The sequence below is a fragment of the Cibotium barometz genome, chromosome 46, assembly GCF_041138505.1.
Source record: "Cibotium barometz isolate CiBa-2024 chromosome 46, ASM4113850v1, whole genome shotgun sequence".
In the NCBI taxonomy this organism is placed as follows: Eukaryota; Viridiplantae; Streptophyta; class Polypodiopsida; order Cyatheales; family Cibotiaceae; genus Cibotium; species Cibotium barometz.
The window spans coordinates 44,044,402-44,064,993 of record NC_141091.1 but is presented as its reverse complement, the minus strand read 5'-3'; the positions used below and the strand labels follow the sequence as shown (position 1 = coordinate 44,064,993).

At 47.0% G+C, this 20,592-nt stretch overlaps 1 protein-coding gene across 1 annotated transcript in view; it reads right to left on the bottom strand.

The window, feature by feature from the left end:
• LOC147612260 (uncharacterized) overlaps nucleotides 1-20,379 on the bottom strand; it is a 55,064-nt gene extending 34,685 nt beyond the window's left edge. Inside the window, exons 1-2 of the mRNA XM_086784141.1 lie at nucleotides 20,254-20,379; nucleotides 19,974-20,094 (exon numbers count right to left, since the gene is read on the bottom strand). Of these exons, the coding sequence (XP_086640267.1) occupies nucleotides 19,974-20,094; nucleotides 20,254-20,359 (227 nt within the window). The 5' untranslated portion in view covers nucleotides 20,360-20,379. The remainder of the gene's footprint in view (nucleotides 1-19,973; nucleotides 20,095-20,253) is intronic.
• Nucleotides 20,380-20,592: the final 213 nt, after the last annotated feature.

Sequence of the window (20,592 nt, the reverse complement as noted above, 5' to 3'; positions counted from 1 at the left end):
TCACCACCTAGCTGTTCCCCAACAACCCTCAGAGAGCGTTTGTGGGCACATTCTTTGATGATATGATTGTGCATTCACAAACTGAGGAGGAGCATAGAAGGCATTTGGCCATTGTGTTTGCAGAACTCAGGAACCATAGGTTGGTTATTAATGGCAAGAAGAGTGAGTTCTTCTTGCAAGAGATACACTTCTTGGGGCATATTGTGTCTAAGCATGGAGTCCGTATGGATCCATCGAAGGTGGAAGCAATTCTTAATTGGCCAGATTTGAAGACCGTGCATGATGTACGCAGCTTTTTGGGATTGTGTTTCTTACAGGCGTTACATACGGTATTTTGCTGAAATTGCTTCGTCCCTTTATGCCTTGACAAAGAAGGCAACTCCGTTTAGATGGGCTGATCAGGAAATTACAGCCTTCAAAAAGCTTAAAGAAAAGCTTTCTTCGGATCCAGTATTGGTGTTACCGGACCTCCGAAAGGCTTTTGTTGTCCAGTGTGATGCATGTGGAAGTAGCATTGGGGCCGTTCTCATGCAGGAGGGACATGTGATAGCCTATGAGAGTAGAATATTGCAAGATGCCAAGAAGCATTTACAGGTTTATGAGAAAGAGATGTTGGTGTAATTCATGCTCTTTCTACATGAAAACACTATTTGCTTGGGGCTGATTTCACTGTGCAGACAGATCATCAGACCTTGCGTTATTTCCTCACGCAGACTAAGCTTTCAGAGAAGCATATGCGACGGGCAAACTTTTTGTCTATGTTTCACTTCCAGATTGTGCATGTGGAAGGCAAAAAGAATGTTGTGGCAGATGCTTTGTCACGCAAGCCACAGGTCTCAGCAGTTTCACTTGCTTATCATCATGAGCTTGATGAAATGAAAGAGCAGTATGCCCATGATGAGGACTTTGAAAGGTTGTATGATCAGATATCTGAGGGTCAGCGGCATGAGCACTATACTCTCAAAGATGGGTTTTTGTTGATGCATGGTAGACTGTGTGTTACCAGGCAATTGTGCCTCAAGGTTATGATTGAAAGTCATGCTCCACCGTCTGCAGGTCATAGAGGTATTGACGCCACGGTAAAAGCAGTGGAGACTTTCTTTTATTGGCCAACCTTGAGAAGAGATGTTGATGCCTTTGTTAGGCAATGCATCGTATGTCAGAAGGTAAAGTTTGACCGTCAAAAGACACTAGGGTTACTACAGCCTTTACCTATTCCCGATAGACCATGGGAGAGCATTGCCATGGATTTAATATTTGATCTTCCACGGACACAAACGGGCAATGATGGCATTTGGACTATCATATGCAGGTTCAGTACGCAGGCTCATTTCATTCCCGTGCGTTAGACGATCAAAGTTGATCATATGGTGAAGTTGTTCATGGCAAACATCTTCAAGTATCATGGCTTGCCTACGTCTATCATTAGTGACCGTGATCCACGGATGACGAGTTTGTTCTGGAGAGGGTTATTTGACAACATGGGTACAACTCTCAAGTTTTCATCTTCATTTCATCCACAAACAGATGGTCAATCGGAAGAGGCTAACTCTACAGTGCTAGATCTTCTTAAGTGTTATGTGTCGGAGCACAAGCAACAATGGGAAAAGTATCTTCCTTTGGTGGAGTTTGCATATAACAACACTAACCATACCTCGACGGGCGAGGCGCCTTTTGAGATTGTGGAAGGAGGGAAGAAGGTACCACCCATTTTGCACACAAAGGATAAGATTTTTGAGGCTGATCAATATGTGGAGAACATGGATGAGGCTTATCGGAGAGTTAAGTTGGCGCTCCAGAACCTCAGCAGGAGCAAAAGAAAGCTGCAGCCCATCACGAATGTGCATTAGAGTTTGCATTGGGTGATTGGGTTCTTTTGCGATTTGAAAAGGCTAGGCTCAAGAAGATGAAGGGTAAAGAGCGCTTATTCCCTAAGCTGAGCATGCGCTATTATGGGCCTTTTCAGGTATTGGAAAAGATTGGTGAGGTGGCCTATCGTTTGAAGCTACCAGATCACTGGAGGATTCACAATGCTTTTCACGTGAGTCTCCTTAGACCTTTCCGTGGGGATGTGCTTGAGGATGTATCAGATGAGGCTCAGCCGGAAGTTGAGGAACTTGATGAAGTTCTTATTCCAGAGCAGATACTAGCACATAAGGAAAGAAAGGTACGAGGTAAAGTTTCCCGTCGCTATCTTGTGAAGTTCAAGAACTATTCCCCGATGGATGCGAAGTGGATGGAGGAAGGTGACTTAACAGATTCACCTCAGGTTTTACAGCTTTATCTCGATGCCTTTGAGTTGGAGCCGACTCTTGTTTTGGCTCATTCAGGTTCACCAGAGCATGGGTCTGGAGCATTGCCTGATGCTCAGGAGGGGGGGAGCACCTCCACTCCCTTGATACAGACAGGCTCAGATAACATCTAGAGGTCGCTTGGTGCAGTTTCTGTCTCACCCGAAGGTACTGATTGCTGACAGTACATCTGTTTACGGGACTTCTATGATATGTGTGTACTAGTCACATTGGATGTTGTGGTTGTGTATGGTTCACAGTGGTATACAACTTGGACTACTACTACGCCATTGGTTTGCAGTGAATGATGTTACATATGCATGGCTTAGAGAGATTGGGACGCTAATCTTGCCATATTGTATATTTCACTTTGGATATTTTGCTGTATCACCAGATTGCAATCGAGGACGCTTGCCATTTTTCAAGAGGGGGGTTATGTCATGACCCTGTGAAAATGGAACAGCACAAGTGTGGGCATGGTGGTTGTTGAGCAAAATAAATATTAAATGATTCATATTTGGGGTGCCCGGACAAAGAGAATGATGTGTGGACATCTCCAGGTGTGAAGGGGGACCAGAACATTAATGAAATTTAATGTTTTATTCATGGGTGGCCCCTAGGCCTAAGTGGTCCTAGGAAACTTTAATAAACATGAAAGTTGGGCCCTATGATATTTTTGGAGAGAGAGAACTCCACTTTTGGAGTTACACGTCTCTCTCTCTCTCTCTCTCTCTCTCTCTCTCTCTCTCTTTTGGGGAGGCGTGCAAACTACGTGCAAGTTTCATGCGTGGATGCGAAGAGAAGAAGGTCGACTAGCTGCGTTGAGCTGTGGGGGCTGCTGTTTTTTCGTACAGAACAGGCCGTACAGATCTTGCACGTACAGGCCACGTGGCTGCTGTACGACTGCAGGTTCAGGTTGCATGCGTACGGATTAGTACACGCGGTGCTGGCAGGTTCAGACTGCAGACGGCTGTTGTGCAGGCGGGTACTACACGTGCAAGGCGGGTACTGTACGTGCTGCAGGTTCAGGCGGCGCTGACAGAAGCTGAAGGCGAGTATTGTACGTGCTGCAGGTTTTGGCGACAGCCGTGCTACTGGTACAGGCGCAGCTGACAGGACAGCACAGACACTTGTAAGGACAGGTACAGGCTGACACAGACAGCACAGACCCGTACGGACAGGTGCAGGCTGTCAAGTACTGTTCTGTATAGCAGGTACAGGTGGCAGCAGCTGCAGGCGTAGAGACTGTACGGACAGTTGCAAGCAGTGCTGTATCAGAGTTTATTTGGTGCATCAGTCAAGTGGTTGCAGGAAGGCAAGTACAGACAGGTACGATTGGCCTCACGAGTGCAGAACCACGTGCTGATCTGGTAAGCTCTGAACTGGTTCATCTTTCTTTCTTTCAATTGGCTTATGTCTGCTGCAGAGTTGTGTTATCTGGCCCGTTGTGAGAGGAGGGGTATGGCAGATTGAAAGGGTGGAAACAGAGATTGGACAGTGGATGTATGTTTGTGCTGAATTGTGGAACCATGTACTTGGGATATGCCAGATGTGTGCTCAAGGCTGCCCTGCTGAATGGTCTTGGCTGATCAGAGGGAAACACAGAGTGTTGCTTTTGTGGGACACAGATCTGTGTGTGAATCCTCTGTGCTAAGAGGTCTTGTGGGCTGCCAGATTGGACTTTCTCATCAGCATCTTCTTCCTTCTTGGAGTTTGGAACTAGGCGGCCTGTTTTTTCAGGACTGCAGCCCCTCTTTGGGGGTGTTTTCCTCTCCAGTGGACATTCCCTTTTGCAAAGGGGGTCTTGTGGTGGTTCTGGCTTTGGTGGCAACCTTGGTACCTGTGGTGGACACTTCTTCCGAGATTGTGCATATTTCTGAGATTGAGCCCAAGCTTTTGTGATGGCTGCCCCATCTTCACTTCATATGTTCTCTGAGTTTGCAAAGTTGGATGGTTCCAACTACACCTTATGGAAGGTGAAGGTGAAATCGGCCTTGCCTGGCGTGGATCTTTGGGATTGTCTTGTTACACCAGCCAATGCCACCCCTCCCACCCTTGCTTCCGGTGGTGTGACTCAGGCACATATTGATATTTGGCAGGCGAATGATCGTCGCATTTTTTCCTTTCAGATGTTGAACTGTCAGGATTCTGTTCTCTCTCATGTGCGTACAGCAGATGCTGCACATGAAGTTTGGAAGGCTTTTGCGGATCTCTATGAGATTAAGTCTCCGGATCGGATGTTGGCGTTGGAAAAGAAACTTATGAACTTATCAATTTCCACCTTTCCATCATTATCTGTTTTCATCTTGAAGATGAAAGATCTCCGGGACGAGCTTGCTATTTGTGGCAAGGACATCTCTACAGAGGACATGGCTATTCCGCTCCTCTCCAAGCTTCTAGAGAGGTTTGATGCATATTTTCAGTCTCTTCTTTCTTCTCCTCATCCTGTTTCAGTTACTTGGGAGGAAGTTCTCCCCTCAGTTATGCAGATTGAGTCTCGCTTTGAGGAGCGGACTGGCACCTCTGGTGGTTCTGATGGAGCTTTGGCTACACGAGATAAAGGGAAGAATCAACAGAAGAAAGGGAACGGGGGTTCTAACAAGAACTCTAAGGATAACGACAAGGATAAAGACAAAAACAGATCTAAAAACAAGGACATTGAGTGTCATTATTGTGGACACTCATTATTGTGGCAAGAAGGGTCATAAATCGCCCCAATGTCACAAGAAGAAGTGGGATGAAGAAGCAAAGAACTCTTCCTCGACAGCGGTGTCTCAGACCAAGAAGGATGATGGTATTCTTCTATTATCAAGTACTTGTCGTGTACTTGCTCTTGTGACTTCTTAGTCGCAGTCATGAATTGTGGATAGCGGTGCTACTGCTCACATGACACCCCATCGAGATTGGTTCGAGGACTTCACTGCCAAGACAGGCGAGATCACTTTGGGTGATTCTTCTTCCGTGCCAGTGCATGGACATGGCACCATCCCCATCTTCCACTCCTCTGAGGAGAAGAGGTACTTCTCTGACGTTTTGTACATTCCAGATTTGGCATTTAACCTTTTGTCAGTGAGTGCTCTTATAGCTCAGGGTGCGGAGGTGATCTTCTCTCATTATGAGATTACCATTCGTGATAAGGAGACTGGTAGCATCTTGGCTCAGGGAGTCCAAGATAGTGGTCTGTACAAGTTGACCACTTTGCTTTCTTCTGGTTCTTCTTCTGCTCTTTGGCATGCTCGGTTTGGCCATTTGAGCTATCAGCTTCTTCAGCGAGCTTCGAAGGATAGGTTGGTTGAGGGTTTACAGACCATCAAGGCTCCATCTTTTGCTTGTTCCTCTTGTTTACAAGGGAAGCAACACCGAGCCGCCTTTCCGAAGGAGGTGACACACAGATCTTCGAAATCACTTGCTCTTGTTCATGCAAACTTATGTGGTCCTATGAGTACCGCGTCTTTGAGTAAGGCGTTGTACATGCTCGTGATGGTGGATGACTTCTCCAGATATACTTGGATCTTCTTTCTAAAGACCAAGGATGAGGTTTTTCAGCACTTTTGTGATTGGAGAGTTGAGGTGGAAAAAGAGACCGGTTCCTCGGTCAAGGCTCTCAGGACCGACAGAGGGGGTGAGTTTACATCCCAGGAGTTTCAGCAATATTGCAAGACCCGTGGCATTCGGAGACAGCTTACTACAGTATATACTCCATCACAGAATGGAGTTGCAGAGAGGAAGAATAGAACCATTATGGAGATGGCCCATGCTATGCTTGAGCATTCTTCATCACCTCAACGTTTCTGGGCTGAGGCAGCCTCCACTGCTGTCTACATTTAGAACAAGTCTCCTACTGCTGCTCTTCCAGATAAAACTCCATATGAGGCTTTCCATGGTGAGAAGCCCTCTATTGTTCATTTCCGAATATTTGGTTGTTCGGCGTATGTACATGTGCCTAAGGAGCATTGCTCCAAGTTGCACTCGAAGTCTCAGCGCATGACTTTTCTCGGATACATCACTGTGTCCAAGGCATATCATCTTTATGATCAGCAGGCCGGCAAAGTTGTTGTGAGCCGTGATGTGGTATTCGACGAGACTCCTACATCTTCAAAAAGGGGTGGTGAGCTTCTTCTTCCTCCGCCGCCTCCGCCTCCTCCTCCTCCTCCTCCCTCTGCTTCTGTTACACCTCCAGGTGCAGACACTGTGGGTGCTGCAAAGAGGTCAACAGTTGCCATTGGGTGTATGTATGCACATTGAGGTCACTGGTTGTGACATTTGAGAGTACTACAGTACCGCTGCAGAAATATAGCAGTTTGTGCAAGACAAACCAGAGTGCTGTTTCTAGTAAAATTGTGTGTCTGGCAAGATGTCAAATGATGGCATAACACAGATTGTGGCTGAGAAGCTTGATAAGAATAACTTCCATGCTTGGAGGTTCAGGTTGACGAATTTCCTGATGGAAAAGGGCTATTGGGACTACATAGAAGGTGAGCATGAAGAGGCACCAGAGATACCGGACATAAATTCGACTGCTGCAGATGTGAAAGAGTTTAAAGACTGGAACCAAGGAGCCAGGAAAGTTATGTATTGGCTCTCCATTAGTATACAGGACACCACGTGAGCTTCCTTCTGCTTGTCACCAATTGGCCGACCATTTGGTCCATTCCTACTTTTTGCGTCTCGTTCACTTGAGGCCAGGCCAGTGTCTCGTGTGAAGAGGCCAGTATTTTGCTGACATGGACGGGAGCCAGACTGGTGCCACCCGTGTGTTAGCAGGATGGTGTCGTATGGACGGGAGCCAGATCAGTGCCACCCGTGTATGACCTGGACTGTGTTCAATCCATGGGACTGTCACGCCATGGAAGAGCCAGTATTCGTGCCGTGTTTTACCTATGGGACTGTCACACCTAGGGAAACTCGTGCCTGGAACTGCGTCTTACCTATGGGACTGTCACTCCATAGGAAGACCAGGTTGTTATGTTTTATGTCGAGCCAGTTTTGTGCCGACAAATATTTTGTACATGTTCCATGAACGGGAGATATGTCCATGTTACTTTTTGCACATGCACACATATTTTGCATGTTTGAAACTGTTTTCGCATGACATGTATTCGTGTGTTTGCCTGCTTGACGTGTTACTTACTGAGCGGGGACGCCTGCCAGTGAGTCGTGAAGTGTGCTCTGTATTCTGACGAGTTTCAGTGCATGTGAACAGGTGGTAAGTATATGGTACTTGTTGTTTTAATGTTTTAAATTCTAACCCTTTGATTTATAAGGTTAGGGGTTCACACTTATTTAAAAGTGGGCACCCCTTTGGGCACCCACTTAGGGGCCAAGGTGGGGAGCCTCACTTTTAAGTGAGTGTGGGGGTGGGCATGGTCACCAACCCCCACTAGTCCCCTTCATGCATGCGTGGGAAAACTATAGTGAAAACTCCACATGAATATTATTAAAAAGGATTTCCTCCTTCAAGCGTGGGCATCCATCGTATTATTCTGGGTGGAATCCATCAACCGGTGGCTCATTCAACGCAAAGAAGGCTGCCATCTTGCTCTGTACTGCTGCGCATATATCCTCTACAGGCGAGGCCCTCTGTACGGCGGTTCCAGCTCTGCAGGCTGAAGCCAGGCGACTGTTTACAGAAACCAGGCGACTGTTTACAGCAACCAGGCGGCTGCTTTAACCAACGCTGGCAGCTGCGTTGATTTTCCAGCAGGCTGCCCTCTTCGCCAGGCAACATTACCAGCCAATTGTGCCCTGCACACAGGTGGCTCCACCTCCAGCGGACTGCCCTCACCAGCAGATTTCCGCCTGTTCCCTGTATGCGCCTACACCACCTCCTTTTCGAAGCCAGGTGGCTGAGTGCTCTTTGCTGCTGGCTGCAACCCTTACCTACAGGCGGCTGGCTGCAACCCTCTCCTACAGGCGTCTACTTCTCTCTACAGGTGGCTGGCTGCAACTACCCTACAGGCTGGCTGCAAACCACCCTCTACACGGCTGCACCACAGCAGAGGACTTTCTCTCTACAGGTTGGCTGCAACTATCCTACAGGCGGCTGTGCCTTTTTTTTGTGGTATTTATCGTGGTGAGTCTTCACGAGGCAACTGCTTCTTCATCAAGGGTGGTTTCATCCTCAGCAAACCACAAGTTTTGGTCTTTTATCAACCAACTACAAGTAAGTGATTTTCAGATTTGAGTAAAGCATTTAATGTTTAAATCTGGTAAAAGAGTCGTCCCGCTCGGCCTACACCCGTTCGGTGCCGGGTTGTCCAAGCTATATGGGCGAACCTCGGTCCAAAGGTGCTGAGATCGGGAGAGCCAGGCGTTAGTACGAGAGCGCCTGTCTGTGCGTGGTCTCGGAACACCAGTGTGGTGCTCTCCGCGGAGTCCAGTGAAAGCACAGGACCGTAGTGATTGGACCACACTAGTGGTCGTTCTGCTCCGAGTTTTTCTACATCGAAATTCGAGTTATTTTGTTTAGTACTGTTTTCATATGTACATGGACATGATCTGGTTCTCAGAACCCATGGAGCATTGTATTCTTTAAATACTCCCAATAAATATATCATATATTGAGGGGGGGGTTGGCCCGTTCCGGCCCCAGTGCTGGTGTCCATCTTTCCATTTCTGTTCATTTAAATTTCAAGTTGTTTTAAGTTGTCCTTTTCATATTTGTGGTTTTAAAGTTGTGCTATTAAACGTGTAGGTGTCCAACTGAGTCTTTCCCACTTGACGGGATCGGTTTCATTGGTATCAGAGCGCGGTTGTTTCCCTCTTCCTAGTGGGGAAACGAACCTGTGTACTGGACATCCCGCTTTTAGCAAACTTTGAACACAATGGACAGCCAAGGCAACCCTTTGGAAGTGCCAAATTCGAGGGGTCCCTCTAGTGCTTCTCGTGGGTCTGATGCCCTGCGAGGTAGACACAAGCCCCTTGAAAGGGTTATGGATAGTGAATCCAAAGGTCAACTGTCTCCAGGAAAGACAGTTATGCTTGAACAAGACCCTGATGCTATGAGGGCTGAAATGGAACATATGAGAAAACTTTTGCAGGCTCAAGAGCAAGAATTGAAGTTTTTGCATGAAGATCCTCATCTGCAAAGTGCTATTGAAGCCAGGAAGGCAGATGCTATGGTTGATGTAACCTTTGAATCAATGGCTCGTGAAGTGGGTAAGAAACCAAGGGAGTTGGCACTTGCCTATCTCCTTCGCAAAGGTGATATCAAAGAGGGGGATGACGGGGAGCTGATTTTCAGAAATCCACCTCGTTTGAAGCATGGAGATCTCGCATCCCAGAGGCTGAAATCTTATATGCAAAAGGAAGAGGTGACTGTCACCTCTCGACATGCATCCTCTCCCCAAGGCACTAAGCCTGACAGATTTATGTATGCCAGTGCTCATGGAGGGCACGAAAGTCACATGCATGCAAGATATGTATCTCATGGTGACAGGTCTGCTTCCAGAAAAATTTTGCCTTCTGAGTTGTCTCATGGAGAGACTATGCCATATGCAGGTAAGTCACATGCATCTGAGCTTCGAGTTCGTGGAGCACATGCCACCGTGCCCCATGAAGCTTCTATGACGGCCCATGGAGCCCATGCAGACAGGGCTACCCCGTTGGATAAGGGGAAAAGAAAAAGAGAGGACCATGAGCCTCATGCCAGGAAGCTCAAGGAGTTCAAAGCAGGTGATAAATCTGTCAAATTTGATGTCTTTCATGGTGAACACGATGCTTCTAAGGTGTTAGCGTTTGTGGCACAGTTCGACATTGCTTTTAGCGATGAAGACTTTACAGAAAAGTCGAAGGTGCGCCATGCTAGCATGTTTCTGAAAGGCACTGCTGCCCATTGGTGGATCACCGAAAAGATCACCAAGGATCCCATCTCTACTTGGAAGGAATTCAAAGATAGATTTTATGCTCAGTTCCTGCCACCCAATGCAGAGCAAACTCTCACTCAAAAGTGGGATAGGCTGGAACAAAAAGATAATGAGAGTGTGCAACAGTATGTGAACAAATTCTGGAAAGTGTTGCTGGAAGTGACTCCCTTCATGCTAATCTCAGAGGAGGAAAGAAAGAGGAAGTTTCGTTCTGGATTGCAACCTGCTTACAGATCGGGTATTGAATTGCACCCAAAACATACGTTGCAGCAACTCACAGCTTCTGCCCTTGCTACAGAGCAATTGGTGCTCAAGATCAAGCAGGATCAAGGAGGTTCCAAAGCAAAGGACAAGGCTGTCCCAAATCAGCAAAAGGGTGGACAGCCACCTAAAAAGAACTTCCGGGAGCCTTACAAGGGTGGTAAAGCTGAAAATAACACATCAAAAGAACAGGGCCCAAGAAAGAACAAATTTGGATTAACCCCGGAGCAAAGAGAGCAATATGCTAAGGATGGAAAATGCTTTTCTTGTGGTAGCAAAGACCACATGTTTCGGCAATGCCCAGATCGCAAACCAAAGCACGAGGACAAGCACACCAAAGCAAATGTTCATGCAGTTCCTGATGTGCAAGGTAATACAGGTCATGATGCTAAAGAGAGAATGGTTTGCAAGGCTTGGGGGCAAATCAAGGATCAGCCCGCATTATTCATGTTTGATGACTGTGCAACTGACAATTTCATCTCTATGCAAATGGCAGCTGCATTGGGTATTGAGGTTGAAAACATGGGACCTCAGATTGAAGCTGAAGCTGCATTTATTGGCAAAGAGGTGCAGGTTACCCCTTTGATTGGGAAGTTGCGTATTCATATTCAGGGCTACCTTGACAATGAGCATTTCTTAGTTGCTCCACTGAATGGATGTGATGTATTGTTGGGCAAGCCGTGGCATCATAGGCTTGAGCCCCGCAAAGACTACAAGTCCAATATGATCTCTTTTATGCATAAAGGCCGCATGCACTTTATTGATGCTGGCAAAGAAGGGGATTCCATCCCAGTTGTATCACACATCCAAATTAATAAAGCAATGAAAAAGAGTCTTTCAGCGTACTTGGTTTTTGTGCGTGATAGTCTTGTGCCAAATCATCAAAATATGGATGCTATCTCTAATGATAGGCTGAATTTTCTTAATGCATTCAAAGACTGTTTTGCTGACTCGTTGCCAGGTGAATTACCTCCCCAAAGGCCCGAAGATCATCGCATAGATCTTGTGCCAGGTAGTTCTCCTCCTAACAAACCCGCATACCGAGTGAGTGCTGCACAACAAGAAGAAATTATGAAGCAGGTAAACGAGCTTTTAGAGAAAGGTTTGGTTCAGCCCAGTTCCTCACCTTACTGCTCTCCTGTGCTTCTTGTTCAAAAGAAGGACGGATCATTCCGTATGTGTGTGGATTATAGAGCTTTGAACAAGCTTACCATCAAGAACAGATTTCCTATTCCACGTATTGATGATATCTTGGATAAGCTTGATGGCTCAGCTTGCTTTAGCAGACTTGATTTGAAGAGTGGTTATCACCAGATCCGTGTGGTGCCACAAGATGTCCATAAGACTGCATTCAGGACAGCCTTCGGATTATATGAATTCTTGGTAATGCCTTTTGGTCTCACCAATGCTCCTGCTACTTTTAATCGTATGATGGATAGGATATTCCGATCCCATCGCAAGTTTACAGGAGTCTTCTTTGATGATATCTTGGTTTTCTCCAAGAATGAGCAGGAACACAGAACTCATTTGGTCACAGTGTTCGAAGAGTTGCGGAAGCATAAACTTTTCGTCAATGCCAAGAAAAGTGAGTTTTTCCTTTCAGAGATTCATTATCTGGGACATATTGTATCCAAGGATGGAGTTACAATGGATCCTGCAAAGATAGAGACTATTCGGAATTGGCCCGAATTGCAAAACGTACATCAAGTACGTAGTTTTCTGGGATTATGTTCGTATTACAGGCGTTTCATAAGGCATTTTGCCATGATTGCCACTCCTCTACATGATCTCACGAAGAAGAAAACTGTTTTCAAATGGACTTCAAAGGAACAGGATGCTTTCTTGCAACTCAAGCATGCGATCATATGTGGTCCAGTATTGATTGTTCCTGATTTGCACAAGTCATTCGTGGTTGAATGTGATGCTTGTGGTGATTGCATAGGAGCTGTCCTAAATCAAGAAGGGCATGCAGTTGCATACGAGAGCCGTCGTTTGCATGATGCTGAGCTTCATATGGATATCTATGAGAAAGAGCTCTTGGCTGTAATTCACGCCTTAAAGATTTGGAAACACTACCTTCTTGGGGCTGAATTTGTAGTCAAGACAGATCATCAAAGCTTGAGATACTTTTTATCTCAAACCAAGCTTTCAGAGAAGCAGATGAGAATGGCAAATTTTCTTTCCATGTTTCATTTTCAGATTGTGCATACTCCAGGAAAGAAAAATGTAGTGGCCGATGCACTATCTAGGAGGCCTTATATTGCTGCAGTCTCAGTGGCCTCTCATGGAGATCTATCTGCTATGAGAGATTTGTATCATTTGGATGCTGATTTTTGCCATATATGGACTGATTTGATGGCTGGTCATTCACATGCCTCTTATGTAATCAATGAGGGTTATCTCATGAAGGATAATTGCCTATGTGTGGTGAAGGATTTGCGTCCAAAGGTTATGGACGAATGTCATGCTCCACCTTATGCTGGTCATAGAGGTATTATGCCTACTACTCGCATGATACAGAGGTATTTCTTTTGGCCAAGCATGCGTAAAGACATTGAGGCTTATGTGCGTACATGTATCACTTGCCAAAAGGTGAAATTTGATAGGCAAAAGCCTCCAGGTTTGCTTCAGCCATTGCCTATTCCCTCGCAACCTTGGGAAAGTATCACGATGGATTTTATTATGGATTTGCCTAGATCCCAGCATGGCAATGATGCTATTTGGACTATTGTGGACAGGTTTAGCAAGCAAGCTCACTTCTTGCCCGTCAAGAAAACCATCAAAGCTGATCATATGGTAAAGCTTTTTCTTGCTAATATTTTCAAGCATCATGGTATGCCCAAATCCATTGTTGGGGATAGAGATCCCAGGACTACAAGCCTATTTTGGAGGGCTTTATTTGATAATATGGGTACTAAGCTTGAGTTTTCATCAGCTTATCATCCCCAAACGGATGGCCAAAGTGAAGCTGCAAATTCAGCCGTGTTGGATTTGTTGAAATGTTATGTGGCAGATCAAAAGAGTGCATGGGAGAAGTATCTTCCACTTGTTGAGTTTGCCTACAACAATACAATCCATGCTTCCACAGGAAAGGCTCCCTTTGAGATTATTTATGGCAGAGTGGTCTTGCCACCCATCCTTCGTACCAAGGATGAGATTTTTGCAGCTGATGAATATGTTCGTGACTTGGATGTTGCCTTTGCTCAGGTGCGGACAGCCATTGCAAGATCTCAGGATAAGCATAAAAAGGCTGCTGACAAGCATAGAAGGGACATGGAAGTCAAAGAAGGTGATTGGGTATTGCTGAAATTTGAGAAGGCTAGGCTTCGGAAGAGGCCAGGACGCGAAGGATCATATCCTAAGCTTTCTCCTCGCTATTATGGACCCTTCAAGGTGATTCACAGAATCAATGAAGTATCCTACAGGCTTGCTTTACCTAGTCATTGGAAGATTCACAATGCTTTTCACGTGAGTCTATTTCGGAAATATGTGGGGCCAGATCCTGATGAGCCTGTCACAGAAGATCCGCCAGAAATTGAAGAGCTTGAGGAGATCCTCCAGCCAGAACAGATTGTTTTTTCACAAGGAGAGAAAGCTACCTGCACAAAAAGCTTTCCAGGAGATACCTTGTGAAGTTTAAGAATTATTTGCCTATTGATGCCAAATGGGTAAATGAAGATTATTTTGCAGATTATCCACAATTGTTGCAGGCATATCTTGAGGCTTTTAAGTTGAGGTCAACTCTTTAGAAGCCCGGGGGGATGTCACCAATTGGCCGACCATTTGGTCCATTCCTACTTTTTGCGTCTCGTTCACTTGAGGCCAGGCCAGTGTCTCGTGTGAAGAGGCCAGTATTTTGCTGACATGGACGGGAGCCAGACTGGTGCCACCCGTGTGTTAGCAGGATGGTGTCGTATGGACGGGAGCCAGATCAGTGCCACCCGTGTATGACCTGGACTGTGTTCAATCCATGGGACTGTCACGCCATGGAAGAGCCAGTATTCGTGCCGTGTTTTACCTATGGGACTGTCACACCTAGGGAAACTCGTGCCTGGAACTGCGTCTTACCTATGGGACTGTCACTCCATAGGAAGACCAGGTTGTTATGTTTTATGTCGAGCCAGTTTTGTGCCGACAAATATTTTGTACATGTTCCATGAACGGGAGATATGTCCATGTTACTTTTTGCACATGCACACATATTTTGCATGTTTGAAACTGTTTTCGCATGACATGTATTCGTGTGTTTGCCTGCTTGACGTGTTACTTACTGAGCGGGGACGCCTGCCAGTGAGTCGTGAAGTGTGCTCTGTATTCTGACGAGTTTCAGTGCATGTGAACAGGTGGTAAGTATATGGTACTTGTTGTTTTAATGTTTTAAATTCTAACCCTTTGATTTATAAGGTTAGGGGTTCACACTTATTTAAAAGTGGGCACCCACTTAGGGGCCAAGGTGGGGAGCCTCACTTTTAAGTGAGTGTGGGGGTGGGCATGGTCACCAACCCCCACTAGTCCCCTTCATGCATGCGTGGGAAAACTATAGTGAAAACTCCACATGAATATTATTAAAAAGGATTTCCTCCTTCAAGCGTGGGCATCCATCGTATTATTCTGGGTGGAATCCATCAACCGGTGGCTCATTCAACGCAAAGAAGGCTGCCATCTTGCTCTGTACTGCTGCGCATATATCCTCTACAGGCGAGGCCCTCTGTACGGCGGTTCCAGCTCTGCAGGCTGAAGCCAGGCGACTGTTTACAGCAACCAGGCGGCTGCTTTAACCAACGCTGGCAGCTGCGTTGATTTTCCAGCAGGCTGCCCTCTTCGCCAGGCAACATTACCAGCCAATTGTGCCCTGCACACAGGTGGCTCCACCTCCAGCGGACTGCCCTCACCAGCAGATTTCCGCCTGTTCCCTGTATGCGCCTACACCACCTCCTTTTCGAAGCCAGGTGGCTGAGTGCTCTTTGCTGCTGGCTGCAACCCTTACCTACAGGCGGCTGGCTGCAACCCTCTCCTACAGGCGTCTACTTCTCTCTACAGGTGGCTGGCTGCAACTACCCTACAGGCTGGCTGCAAACCACCCTCTACACGGCTGCACCACAGCAGAGGACTTTCTCTCTACAGGTTGGCTGCAACTATCCTACAGGCGGCTGTGCCTTTTTTTTGTGGTATTTATCGTGGTGAGTCTTCACGAGGCAACTGCTTCTTCATCAAGGGTGGTTTCATCCTCAGCAAACCACAAGTTTTGGTCTTTTATCAACCAACTACAAGTAAGTGATTTTCAGATTTGAGTAAAGCATTTAATGTTTAAATCTGGTAAAAGAGTCGTCCCGCTCGGCCTACACCCGTTCGGTGCCGGGTTGTCCAAGCTATATGGGCGAACCTCGGTCCAAAGGTGCTGAGATCGGGAGAGCCAGGCGTTAGTACGAGAGCGCCTGTCTGTGCGTGGTCTCGGAACACCAGTGTGGTGCTCTCCGCGGAGTCCAGTGAAAGCACAGGACCGTAGTGATTGGACCACACTAGTGGTCGTTCTGCTCCGAGTTTTTCTACATCGAAATTCGAGTTATTTTGTTTAGTACTGTTTTCATATGTACATGGACATGATCTGGTTCTCAGAACCCATGGAGCATTGTATTCTTTAAATACTCCCAATAAATATATCATATATTGAGGGGGGGGTCGGCCCGTTCCGGCCCCAGTGCTGGTGTCCATCTTTCCATTTCTGTTCATTTAAATTTCAAGTTGTTTTAAGTTGTCCTTTTCATATTTGTGGTTTTAAAGTTGTGCTATTAAACGTGTAGGTGTCCAACTGAGTCTTTCCACTTGACGGGATCGGTTTCACTGCTCCTCTGCCTGGTTCTCTCAGGCGATCTTCCAGAGTTTCAGGGAAACAAATTCAAGAGGGCAACATGTTTGTTAACTATGCTCTTATGTCCTCTATCATTCATGGTCCTTCTGATCCCACTTATGTGGACAAGGCTCTTTCACATGAGCCTTGGCGTCGTGCTATGCAGGCAGAGCTGGATGCTATTGAACGGAATGGCACTTGGATTTTGGTGCCTAGGCCATTGCAGCGTAAGGTGATTAGTGTGCGCTGGATCTTGAAATCGAAGTTCTAAGCTAATGGCAGCTTGGACAAGCACATCAACGCCCTGGAGTCAACTTCAATGAGACCTTCGCTCTGATGGCCCAGATGACTACCATTCACAACGTTCTTGCTCTTGCAAGACATCATAGATGCCCGTATTCCAGATGGATGTCAAGTCGGCTTTCCTAAATGGAGAGCTTACAGAGGAGGTTTATGTTGATCAACCGTCCGGATTTGTTGTTCCAGGCAAATAAGATCAAGTGTACCGGTTGAAGAAAGCTTTATATGGTTTGAAGCAAAGCTTCGTGGGCTTGGTACCAACGGATTGATGAGTTCTTTCAGAAGCTCGGCCTGCGCCGTTCTCATGCAGCTTCGAACCTTTATATCCTCCTTGAGAGGGTGTTGATTGTTATCATTGTGGTCTATGTTGATGACCTCATCTTTACACATTCTTATTCTGTGAGGATCCGTTCAGTCATGGATGCTTTGGAGACAGAGTTTGAGATGATGGATCTTGGCCTTTTACATTATTTTCTTGGCTTTGAGATTTGGTAGACCCCGAAGGGCATTTTCTTCCCTCAGCAGAAGTACACACGGGAGATTCTTGACAGATTTCAGATGACTGGATGCAAACCAGTATCTTCTCCTATGGATACTAGTGAGAAGCTCTCTCTTCATGATGATTCTCCAGGGATTGATCAGGGACAGTATCGGGTTCTCGTTGGTTGTTTGGTTTTCGCAGTCAACTTATTGAGTTCTTTCTCATCCAAACCTTGTCAGCAACATTGGCGGTGTGCTCTCAGAGTTCTTCGGTACTTGCGTGTGGCACTCTGGGACTTTGACATCTTCTATGGCCGAGGATGCATTCTTCTTGGATGGTCTGATTCAGATTGGGCTAGATATCCAGATACTCAGCGTTCGACCACTCGTGTTTTTTCACTTGGGTCTCAAGCCATTTCATGGAGCAATAAAAAGCAGCCTACTGTGGCGCTTTCCTCTACAAAGGCAGAGTATGGTGCAGTTTGTTATGCCGCATGTGAGGCGATTTGGTTGCGGAGATTATTGGAGGAGCTTGGCTGGCCTTCTACTGGATCTACTCTTCTTTAGTGTGACAATTAGAGTTGCATCACCATCGCGAAGAACCCTGTGTTTCATGCTCGTACGAAACTCATTGAGATACAATATCACTATGTTCGTGAACGGGTTCTTGCTCGAGATTTGCGTTTGGAGTATTGTCCTTCAACGGAGAATGCTGCAGATTTGTTCACCAAGCTGGTTTCTCAAGCTTCCTTGGCTCCTCATCTTCGGCTTCTCGGAGTATGTTCAATATCTGGTGCGGAGAGGGGGTGTTAGCACATTCATCCCCAGTTTCTGCCCATATTTGGTGTCCCTTTTGGTCCCTTTTCATGGCCCTTGATTGTAGGCTGGCTACCCCTTTTATTATATATTTTTCTGCGATTTTTCCCAGCCTGGATGGATTTTCCCCAGTCAACCAACTACACTGTATCCAATCGGCCAGCCCCTCTTACCTATAAATAGGTGGGCTGGCCTCTCACTTTTCCATCTTGCCTAGTCTTTCTTTTGCTCCCTCACTTATGAGACCCTTTCTGTCTCTTGCTTGGGACTGTATCACTTCAGTATATTCGGCATAGTTGCTCCATATCTCTCTCTCTCTCTCTCTCTCTCTCTCTCTCTCTCTCTCTCTCTGCTCGCCCTGCGCCCACCCCTCTCGCTTCGCCCTGCGCCCACCCCTCCCGCTGCCCCCTTCGCTCTTCGCTCTCCCCTCCCGCTGCCTGCCTGCGCCCCCCCCCCTCTCTCTCTCTCTCTCTCTCTCTCTCTCTCTCCCCCCCCCTCCCCCTCCCCCTCTCCCTCTCCCTCTCCCCCCCCTCAGATTTGTTCACCAAGCCGGTTTCTCAAGCTTCCTTGGCTCCTCATCTTCGGCTTCTCGGAGTATGTTCAGTATCTGGTGCGGAGAGGGGGTGTTAGCACATTCATCCCCAGTTTCTGCCCATATTTGGTGTCCCTTTTGGTCCCTTTTCATGGCCCTTGATTGTAGGCTGGCTACCCCTTTTATTATATATTTTTCTGCGATTTTTCCCAGCCTGGATGGATTTTCCCCAGTCAACCAACTACACTGTATCCAATCGGCCAGCCCTTCTTACCTATAAATAGGTGGGCTGGCCTCTCACTTTTCCATCTTGCCTAGTCTTTCTTTGCTCCCTCACTTATGAGACCCTTTCTGTCTCTTGCTTGGGACTGTATCACTTCAGTATATTCGGCATAGTTGCTCCATCTCTCTCTCTCTCTCTCTCTCTCTCTCTCTCTCTCTCTCTCTGCGCCCACCCCTCTCGCTTCGCCCTGCACCCACCCCTCCCGCTGCCCCCTTCGCTCTTCGCTCTCCCCTCCCGCTGCCTGCCTGCGCCCCCCCCCCCCTCTCTCTCTCTCTCTCTCTCTCTCCCCCTCCCCCTCCCCCTCCCCCTCCCCCTCCCCCTCCCCCCCGCCCGCCCGCCCGCCCTCCCTCCCTCCCTCCTCTCTCTCTCTCTCTCTCTCTCTCTCTCTCTCTCTCTCTCTCTCTCTCTCCTCTCTCTCTCTCTCTCTCTCTCTCTCTCTCTCTCTCTCTATACTCGCCGCCGCCCTGTTCGTGTCCGCCGCCTTCCCTCCCGCCTGCTGTCCCCCCTGCTAGCCGCTGTTCCCCCTGCTCGCTCTCGCCGCCGCCGCCGCCTGTTGTTCCCCTGCTCGCCGCCGCCGCCCTGCTCGTTCTCGCCGCCGCCGCCTGCTGTTTGCCCTGCTCGCCTACCCCTCTCTGTTCGAACTTGCTGCCACCCCCAGCCGCCTGCTGCCCTATTCATTGTTCGCCGCACAGTTCTGCTGGCAATATGCTGGCCAGCGTATCTATCTGCTAGGCGTTTCCCCACCCACCCTTGCTAAGGCCCCCAAGGCAGCAACATAACTCTCTCTCTCTCTCGCTTCTTCCATGGCTTCCCTCCTTGCGCAACCCGACGAAGGCGACCTTTATGGTCACAAACAAGAGGATAACAAATGTGGAAAAGGAGATGAAGGAATGGAAGGCAGAGAAGTGAAGATCCATCTAAATGCTGCTCGTGTAGATGTGCAACCTGCTCTGTGGACACCCAGCAATGTCTTCCTTTGTTCCCTGCCTGGCTAAAGCCCATCGACCACCATAAGTCCATGATGCCTAGGTCCCTCGACGCTGAGGCAAAATGATACTACTCCGATAGACTGTTACTAAAAATTGCAGGACAAACATAATGCATGAGGTATAAACATAAAAGAGAGAATACATGCAGGCAGTTTGAGACATTCGAGTAAAACATAATCACATGATTTCAGTGATAAATTGCAGGAAAACCAACAGCCTATGAGAACCTTGTCTTGGGGCAGTGCTCATTCACAACGTACTTTTAAATATCACTTTTTAAACCTGCACTCATATCTAAGGGGCCTCACCATGTGTCAATGGCTTGTTTAACTGTAGAGACCCTTCCACATTGAGACACAACACGTGCGCGTCCGAAATCTTCCTCAATTTCAAAGGTCTTGGGAGCTGTGTTTGCACAATTTTTACAGCCTTTGCACACAACACAACACATCGACAAGCCTGTTAGATCATATTTGTGACACTAAATGTGAGTTCTGTACTCAATCATCCCTAGGATACTAATCAGCGTATTTCAAATTAATTTTGCAACTCACCTATGCAGCTGAATTCATCACCTATGCAACTCACCTATGCAGCTGAATTCATCAACAAAAACATAATCTTGTGGCCTGAACAAGTCCAAAAATGGGTTTATAGATGTCAAGGAGTATCCATTGATTTCATCATAAACCATGCGTTGCACTGGATCGCTTAGAACCTGTGTTTGACACAAAAATACATTCAGCCCCATAAACAGGCCAAAAGTGATATATTTTGACAAGACATTTCAAATCAGCACTTTCTAACCACCCATTCATTTCAAAAACCTAATAAAGGTTTATGCAGGTACTCTCTCTCTCTTTGTAATAGGACATTGTGGTCAGATCTGAGTGGCTTTGCTGAGACATACAGAGGTCAAGATGTGAC